This window comes from Coffea eugenioides, chromosome 6 (assembly GCF_003713205.1).
Source record: "Coffea eugenioides isolate CCC68of chromosome 6, Ceug_1.0, whole genome shotgun sequence".
Classification (NCBI taxonomy): Eukaryota; Viridiplantae; Streptophyta; class Magnoliopsida; order Gentianales; family Rubiaceae; genus Coffea; species Coffea eugenioides.
The window spans coordinates 38,729,609-38,739,005 of record NC_040040.1 but is presented as its reverse complement, the minus strand read 5'-3'; the positions used below and the strand labels follow the sequence as shown (position 1 = coordinate 38,739,005).

The 9,397-nt window shown below is 36.1% G+C and overlaps 1 protein-coding gene, 1 long non-coding RNA gene and 1 pseudogene across 3 annotated transcripts; 1 reads left to right on the top strand and 2 right to left on the bottom strand.

Annotated features, from left to right (window-relative positions):
* Positions 1–2,194: 2,194 nt before the first annotated feature.
* On the top strand, positions 2,195–2,645 carry LOC113774147. Its single transcript, XM_027318714.1, has 2 exons — positions 2,195–2,323; positions 2,415–2,645. Exons 1-2 carry the CDS (start codon positions 2,195–2,197, stop codon positions 2,643–2,645), a joined length of 360 nt encoding a protein of 119 aa, XP_027174515.1.
* Positions 2,646–2,957: 312 nt separating this feature from the next.
* On the bottom strand, positions 2,958–5,110 carry LOC113775922. Of its 2 annotated transcripts, XR_003468952.1 has the most exons (4): positions 4,702–5,110; positions 4,465–4,610; positions 4,169–4,244; positions 2,958–3,672 (listed from the first exon to the last, which is right to left on the bottom strand). It is a non-coding gene; the product is annotated as an uncharacterized LOC113775922 (long non-coding RNA). The 2 variants fall into 2 exon arrangements; XR_003468951.1 differs by having other exon boundaries at positions 4,465–5,109.
* Positions 5,111–6,969: 1,859 nt separating this feature from the next.
* LOC113774145 lies at positions 6,970–8,766 on the bottom strand (annotated as a pseudogene).
* Between the last annotated feature and the right edge of the window lie 631 nt (positions 8,767–9,397).

Here is a 9,397-nt window from a genome sequence, read left to right as displayed (position 1 = left end):
TAGTTGTCAACTGAACGAACAATTACGGATTCAATTCAATTAACGTGGCAATAGGCTATTAGATTAAATCAAATACTCGGCCATTGATACTCAATTAATAAAATAACCATAAGCAATTAATTCAGAAATCACACGAATAGTAATGAATTGGAAGAAACAACGAAAGTTCGATTAGATCTTACAGATATTATAGACCGCGCCCTTGCGTTAACCCTTGGGTAGAGGAGGAACCTAGCCACTCCTCATCATATCAATCTCGCGTGGTTCGATTGATTCCATCCACACAATTGCCAAAGATTAGTAAAGATGAATTAGCGAAGGAACCGAGGAGAAAAGTCTCCTTTCACTTTGTTTCGTGTTTATATCCAAGCAAAAAGTTGGAGCCCAGGTCTCACAAAAGGCGTACGAAACCCAAGGAACAAAAACAGAAAACTTCAAGTCGTCTTCCAGGGATAGCCACCGAAAGCTGCTCCCAATTGTCCAGAACTAGAGCTAAAAGTCAAAAAGAAAAGGACGCCTGGCGCCTGGGAAAAGAAAACTAAAGCTAATGTATCAATTAGACGTGAATCTGGCTTTCTAATTGCTGCCCAAAAGAAAGCAAACGTCTGTCCCAAAAGAAAGGAAGACACTCAAAGCTAATCTGATTCCTCCCACGTAAATCTGGCTTTTTCTCCCTTTTGTAGCGCCGCCAGGAGAAATCCACAAAAGGTCAGGAGCAAAGCTTTTCTTTTTGGGGTTTTAATCCTATGCCTCTCGCGATTCACGTGGACCTGATTTCTTGATTGGTTCTGCTGCTATTAATCCCCCGGATCCGGCTTTTGGGTAACCTCCTACAATTTCTCGCGTGGGCACGCCCAGAGATAAAGGGTCTTCTGAAAATTTGCCTCAAGAGATTACTTTTAACACCAACTACTTACAATTCACACAAATATCAAATATGAGCAAAATCTCAATTCTTAGCATCATGAGTAGCCAAAATTAGGATAGAATAATAGTGTAAAATATGCCCAATAATTGCTCTATCACCCACCAAAATCAAAAGTTTAATGTGCAACAAAAGTACAGTTCTGGTCCCCAATATTTAGTCCATCTAATATTTCAATTAAAACAAAATTTGTCTTCAACGCAATTTAAGACAACTAACAAAAAATCACAATAAGTAATAGTCAAAATCAAATTGATGTACCTCAACAATTTTGATAATCTATATTTTTGTTTAAGTATACCAATTGCATGGGTATGTTGTTAATACCTCACAAATCACTTATTATTCAACCAAGGATGGAACAGGGGGGCTGGGGAGGTGCAGCCCCTTCGCTCCCCCCACAACCCCCAAAACTTTCAGAATAGTCCTAAAGGGACTAAGACATTTTATCTAAGATAGATTAATCTCCTCCCACTCCCCCCTCCCAACATGCATATCTATTTCTAGTTCCTCTTAATTACTCTTCATACATTTATCTATTTCTTGTCCCCCTTAATTACTCTTTTTATAAGACTCTTATACCAAGCAAACTCTTATTTCCTTCTCGTATTAGTGTAGCATTAGTACAAATGGGCTTATAAATGAATCGAATCAAACTTTTGATCTATTGGGCTCGATTCAAAATATTAAATAAATTCAAATTCGAACTTCACTACAAGAAATATGGCTTGTTGCGACGCCAAGAATGTGCCACAAAAAGCCCAAAAAGCGCCGCAAAAAAGTATTTGCGGCGCTTTTGCGGCACAAGTCCTTTGTGCCTCAAAAGTAGCCGTTACAAAAGAAAACGACACTTCGTTTAAATGTGTCGCAAGCATTTGCGGCTCAATTAGTGACACATATTAGTGCCACAAAATATGCAAGCGGCACAAAAATTGTGCAGCAAATAATCACGCGGCACAAAAATTGCGTCCCAAATATTAAATAGTCTCCTTCAATAAATAGATGCACTGCAGTGATTTACACTTTTTGCATATTTTATGAATCATTTTTCATGCTTGTAGTACATTTCCCTTTCAAGTAAGTAATTCAATTCACTATCTAAATGGAAACAATCACTGCAAATTTCCAAATTCATCATCATAACCTAATTCTAAAAGGCACAAGTAGTTCCTAATTTCAACCAATTTTGCAAAAGTCATCACGTTTCAATATGGTTAGGCCACATTGAAACATTTTTCGTAATAATTGCAACTTCCTCCCAGAAATGGCATGGCAAATGTAAATAATCCACTGAATTCGGCTCCTGCAACTTCCTCTACTAGTGCCATATATAACTGGGCTGCGTCATCAAAACTCAATGAACTCGAGACAGCAAAAACCCGAAGAGTAGCGCAAATGGTCCTTACGGAGGAAATGGTGTTCAGATGCCATCTCCTAGTGTTCCTTGAGTACCTTGGTACAACTGCAACTCAATCCTTCTCCATTCCAGTCTCCAACGGCATCATCATCTAACGATCCTCCACAGACTTCACTTGGTGGCTTACCGACCAGAATGCACACGAATTCTGCTAGTTCACCGAACATTGCAATGCAGCAGCCAGCACTTTCTAGTGACACAGATGCAAATGAAGGCCAGAGTTCTGTTAAAAAAATCATACATGAAACGATGATGTCAAATCAGCTTGGTGGTGGTATCATGGGCATCAATAATGGCGAATGACATGAAATTAATATCAACAAGCAATAATATGGGTCTAACTAGTAATAACTGCATCGTTGGAGATGGGGTAACCAACACACACTGGCATTAGGGGTTCAGGATATGGGAGCATGACCAATGGACTAACGGAATTTGAGCTGCTTTGGGAAGTAACTCTGTGACCATGAATGGCAGAGTAGGCATGACAATGGGTCTATGACAATGAATGGCAGAGTAGCCATTATTTAAATCAAAAAAATCTTTTTTTCTGAAAAATTTCATTCAAAATAAAGTATAAATAGCAAAAAAAATGAAGCCAAAATCCATGCGATAATAAATGCATCGTCAAAAGCTAATGATATGAAGTACACTATTGCTGGGAATTAGAAAATTAGCCGAAATCAGAAACTTTGGAATTCAAGTTGAATGCTATTCAAAATTTGATGCTAGATCCCCATTATTTCACCTTAATCACTTTAAATTCCAAAACAACAGAAGGCAAAAACACCATAAAATTCCACATTTAGAACCTATCAACTGCCAACATTGAACAACTTTTAATCATTCTCCATAAATATGATAAAAGGTGCATATAAATAAAAATGAATTGCAGATCATATAAGCTTAATTACCTTGCATCTGGACAACCCAAGCTTATTGAGCACAACCTTCCTACCATTAGTAGTGGTACCCTTATAGATATATTGAGCGCATGAATTGCTATAGATCACAGGGTTAAAGGGACATAATTGAAGGAGAAGTTTAGCACTTGTCTTCTACTAAATAGATCCCCAAACTTTCTCGTAAGAAAACAGACCATTTTGCATAAAAACTTCAAAAATTTTGAGTTTATAAGCTTATTTGGGAAGTAGCATGCAAATGAAGACATAAGACAGTGAATTTCCTGTTATAAAACTTCAAAAATTTTGTCAAACCATCTATGAAAAAATAAGCAATAATTTACCAGCCAGTCCAGTCTTCAGTCTGCATCCTGGGTTTATAAGCTTATTTGGGATATAGCCAACTAGAAGCCATTGCATGTATTAATCTGGGCAGAATAACACACACATATAAGAAACTGGAACTCGTAAAAGAATTAACCAAAGTTGCTACAAGTAGTAACACCAAGTTAATAATGAGAGAAGGTGGGCCAAATATTATACCCGTAGAGGCAATCATGCTTAACAATTTTGTGTTACAATATTATCATACCATATCATAGTGTGACGCAAAAATTCTTGCTACCATAAGCAAGTGCATTTTTAAGTAGTTTGTATGCCTTGTAACCATTTTTAAGGATTAAATCAGGAATTACTTGGTCTAAAACAGCAATACTTGATTGCCATTTTCCACTTTCTTGAAATGATTATGCTCCAAAGTTGGGATTTCTCCTAAACTATTTGTGTGTCCCCAGACTCCAAGAACAGGGAGAGTTGTTTACAGGCATTTATGACAGAATTACAAATAACACCTAATATCAGTAGCATGATAATCGGACAAATATATAAACTAGAGGATGGAGTGCACTAAAGCTTCAAATGTACCTTCTGCCAACGGCTGCTATCTCGTTGTTTCAAGACAACGACTGTATTGAGTTTCTCAGGCGATTCCATTGTCCATCTGCAATATGGGCTGGACTCTTTAAAACGAGAGTAAACTCCTATTATCTCCCCTTAGGTCGCATTAAAAATATTTTAAAGAATTACAAAAAATACATAAAAATAACCACAAAAGTCTATAAACTCCTGAGCACTAAGGGCATGTAATAAATTCTCTTGATTATACCATAAAATAAATGAATAAAGTGAAAAAAAATCGCAAAGGAATTGAGCTTAATTACCTTGCTTTTGAACCAGAATAGCTAGCAAAATTGTTGGGTAAGTTCTCTCAAAGCTAAAATTAGTTCACCGATGATAAAAATTACATGGAGAAGCAAATCCAGCCAGTGAAAACCAATTTATTCACTTTTGGCAAAGTGACCTGAAACTGTTTAACTTCTCAAAATCATGCCAGAAGTCATTAAACCTAAGAACAAACACAAAATTGAGATAAAACTATCGTTAGCTATAAATCTCACCATATTCCTTTGAGAATGTGATCGAGTCTTTAGAATTGGAAAGAGACAAAGAAGAAGAGCAACAAAGAGAGATACAACAACAAGGAAGAAACACTGCAATTGGGAATCGACTTCAACTGCTGAGAATAAAAATGGAGGAGGTCCATCTTCCTCGCGTTAAAACCCTAGCTTCAGGCGTCAAAACCAATTAGCAATCAATCTGTCTACTCTTCCAGATTTCCTCTGTATCTCAAAGATGAAGGTGGTTGCCGCATATTCGTTGGCCGTATTGGGGGGAAAATGGAGGAGGTGGAATTAGATTTGACCATTTGAGAGAGAGAGAGACAGAAAGCGAGACAAGTTCATTGGGAATTTGGAATCAGAATTTAGAGTTTAGAAGAAAGAAGTGGGGGGTTTTGAAATTAGCGGAGAATGAAGGAGACATTGGAAGTGAAAGGCGTTTTCCCTTTTCTTTTCCCTTTTTCTTTACTCTGGATTTATTAAAACTACGTCGTTTTGCCACAAAAATTATGCCCCTTATCAACCTTGCCACACAATTTGAATTGTGCTCTTTATTTGCTGCATTTTCTTCTTGTGCCGCAGCGAAAACGTCACAAAAAGCCTATTTTCCTGTAGTGCTTGAATCCTATATGAGCTCTAAATTTGAGATCAAGTTATGTTACAGACTCGATATTATATTATTTCCTCCTCTTATTAGATTGTTTGAACTCGAACTCGAACTCAAACTCGAACTTGCCAAAAATCCACCCTCAAATCGAGCCCTTAATTTGTTGAGATCAAACTATTTGTTAAATGCTCAATTTATCCACAGCTTACAACGAAAAAATAACAACTAAAAAAACACTACATGAAAGTAAATAAAGGAAATAAAAGGTAACAGAATTCACTTGAATTAAGAAAGTACGAGAATTAGTTAAAAAAATACAAAGTCACATCTTTTTATCTAGCTTCTCAAGGATCGACTCTTTCTAAGCTCCATTATTATGCTTCAAGTATCAACTGTTCTCAAACTCCAGTTTTGCAAGGCAAGTTTTTATTTTTATTTCCTTCAAACTTTCTTGTATTATATTTTAAATTGTATTATTGATTTTGAAATAGTTATTTTTATTTTGAGTTTGTTGTTTTAGAACTACGTAATGATTATTGCTTCTATTAATATAAGAAAAAAATAAACAAAGCCAGTAATATGAATTATTGATCTATTAGTTTACTAGGTAGTTATTTCTCGCATTGTTAGGAAATAGAATGGTAGGGAATCCAAATTTTGTAGTTTGGTTTATACTTTGTCTTTTATTATTGAAATCCTTAATTTTCATTTTAAATTTACCATGCTTTATATGCTATAATATGTGTTATTACTATATGTTGGATTTTTGGCATCCCCTAAACAAAAGTTTTTAGTTCTGCCACTGTATTCAACAATATCCATTTAACTCTTTGGTAGCATCATGTAAAGTGGAAAAATTGATCCCCTAAAAAAAAGTATCTCCAAGTATTAGTTAATATTTAAGCACAACAAGTGTCTAATCACTTGACATAAAATTAATAGGGGATTATGTGGCCAAATGCGAAGCCATAAGGGGAATAAATGGCAATTCTATATTTTCACATATTCCATGTTTCTAGCTAGTGTGCATATAGGCTGATCACCGTGACTATAGTTGCTTTTTGTCTATTTTTGGCTTTACGTAAAATCATAGCACTACAACAAAAATGATCTTTAACGGTATTTGAAAGTGTTAGTATAGATAATCTAACCTGACACTTACCTTTCCTCACACCTCAGACGAGTGTCGTCCCTTCCAATGTGGGGATAGGCTCGTAGCATTCAAATGTGTCAGGAAGACTATGCTGTTATAGCATCTCATCTATCAACAAAAATCCCTTTTCTTAATAATCGAAAGTGTCAGGATAGTTATAGTCAGGAACAAGTAGGAGTTTTTTTAACTGAGCTATGCTGACACTTTTAATTGCTAGGAGTTTTTTTTTCTTTTTTTTTTTGATATAGAAGCAACCTACAGTTAGTGCTCCCTGCTATACATTCCGTCAATCAGAAACCCAAAAGACTTGTAAAATTATCCCAAAGAATAGAATGCATATAGTAATCTAAAAGCAAAAGTCAATGCTCAAATATAATTTGTTGAACTAAAAATCATAACAAGTACTAACATAGCAAATCCCTAACAAGTACAAACTTGAAAGATTCTCTTGTGCACAAACTAAAAGATTCTCATGTGCACAAACTTGAAAGATTCTCTTGTGCACAAACTAAAAAATAATGCAACATAAACCACAATTTCTGGGTATCATAACTCCAGTTATACTCAAATTATATATTCGATCTTCTGCAACTGCAATCTCATCCTCCCTACAATTCAGTTGGGACATGGTAAGCTGCAAAAATTCAACCCCAAGTTAAATAGGTTTCTCTATCAAATGATTGCCAAGATACTTACATGCATGCTAGCTCTGTTTTATGCAACCACAAACACCTATTCATACAACGTATCATTAACGCACAACAAACAACAATTCTCCAAACCTCCCCCTTTTTTCCACATACAATAATTTGTGCATTCGAATTTGTCTGACTCTAATCTCTCTACATAGCTAGCAGTTGCCATGCTACTAAAGAAAGACTTCAATCCAAGAGCATTAAAGATTGCCTTGTGATAGCTTACTAGCTGTTCACTTTTCTTTTCAAGTCATTGCCAGACGATCACATGGCCTTGTATCATGCATTCTGAAAATGAAATCTTCCTTTAGTTTCATTTTGTTCTTCTTGCTTAAATACTAGCTATCTATTGTGACAAAACCAAACACATTCAACTAATATGCAGCATGTCATCCAGATATAAGATCCAAATGTTGGATATATTCCACATATGTAATTCATTTTATTCTTGTAACAAATTATCCGATCTATGTTTGACTTAAAACAAACATACCCCAGCTGGAGAAATGTGTCCGAATTGTTGAGGTCCTGAGGACAACTTCCGGCTTGGTCGCTTAAGCAAGTGACTGACTCAGATGAAAGCCCTTGTTCCAGCAGAGGTGTTTGGTCTTCCGATGAGCCTGCTACGTGCAATTATCAGTCAGAAAGGCAAAAGATTGCAGCATGCTCATGTAGAGGGGCGAAACAAAGAAATAAAGGAAAAGGGAAACTATCACGTCATGCACTTTCTATCTCAACTTCGCATTCTCTTCCTTTAATAATGCTTCCTGCAATTCATTTTGCGAAGATAAGTTAGCAACCAAGAACACACATTTAAATGCAGTCAACCAAATGACATTCCATTGGAATCTTTAAGTAAATTGCTCCTACAGCATTATTGTTGGTTACAAATGATCTTCAATATTATGAAAGCCCAATAACACTTTTTTATCTCCAGATTCTCAAATTGAAGATTTCCCATTTTGTTATGCGATGAAATATAGAATAATAGAAAATGATTGATAGATAACTAAATAGAAACAGTTGATAAGGGTAATTTGTCACTAGCCTTTTTCTTGAGAATACCAATTTCTTTCATGAATTTGTCACCCTAAAATCCAAAAAACATAGTACGTCAACACTATGCAACAATTGAAAGACCTTGAACGAAGACATAACATGACAAGAACCTTGTTTTTGGTAATACGACTTAACCCTGCTTCAACCAATTTTTCGAGTTTAACCAAGTCTTCCATGCTCAGTCCTACTAGCTCTTCACCTTTGAGATGCCTATTACACGTGGGATGGTATCATAAGTATCACAAAATAACGAACCATCCTCTACAAGATATCTGATGGCAGAATATTGTACCTCAGTTCTGCAGTTTTCTCCTTGATTTCCTCAGAAAGCATGGTATGGGTATGATTCTCATGTATAAACACACAAAATTTCTCTTTCAGCACAAATTGGAGTGAATTAATAAAAGATGGAATGAGATTCACAGTAGTCATATCATAGCAGCAATTATTCACTCTCATCACTCTCCAATCACTCTCATCTCTCTATTCGCTTCCTTACAAATTTCCTTCTTTCTTCATTCGAACCTTCCGACAAACAGGCAGTGAGTATGAAAAGTTTTGAAATTTCTTTTTCATCAATTCCTTATACGACCTGAGCTTGAATTTTAAATCTAAAACTATGATCAATTCCAACCACGTAAAATCGATTAACAAGATGAAAGTAAAGCATAACCGACATGATTGCAGACAGAGAAGAAAAAAATACAATTAAGGGAGAAAAAAGGTATAAGAGTGCGGGAAACTTTACAGTGATGATTTCCGCTATAGTTGCTGGACTCCAGTAAGACGATGGTGGCAACCTTCGCCTACTCTACTCCTCGGCACGATCAACCTGAATATCTAGTCAGTAAGGAAAAGCATGGGGATAGGTTTTAGAGGAAAGAAGAAAAAGGAAAGAGCACAAGTATCTGTTTTCTTATTCTCTTTGTCCTAGCAAAGAGAGCGAAGGCTTATTGGTGCAGGTGTCGTGGTTGACGAGGAGGGCAGAGAAGCGGCCGAGTTAGCATCTAAAAATAGGGGAGTGGGGCGGCGAAGGCAGAAGATTGAAGAACCAAAATGGGGGAGTTTTAAGAGATAGTTTGCCGAGAGAAAGAGTTTGTGAGAGAGATGAGAAGAACCAAAATTTTGCTAGCCGGGTTTGTTTGGATAGTGAATTATTAGCCAAAATTTATTTGTTTACAT

What these genes read in the sequence shown, in the direction of transcription:
- LOC113774147 (XM_027318714.1), top strand. Translation starts at nt 2,195, where the DNA reads ATGGCAAATGTAAATAATCCACTGAATTCGGCTCCTGCAACTTCCTCT. An exon ending in CCCGAAGAGTAGCGCAAATG is followed by an intron (nt 2,324 to 2,414) that starts GTCCTTACGGAG and finishes TCTCCATTCCAG; the next exon opens with TCTCCAACGGCATCATCATC.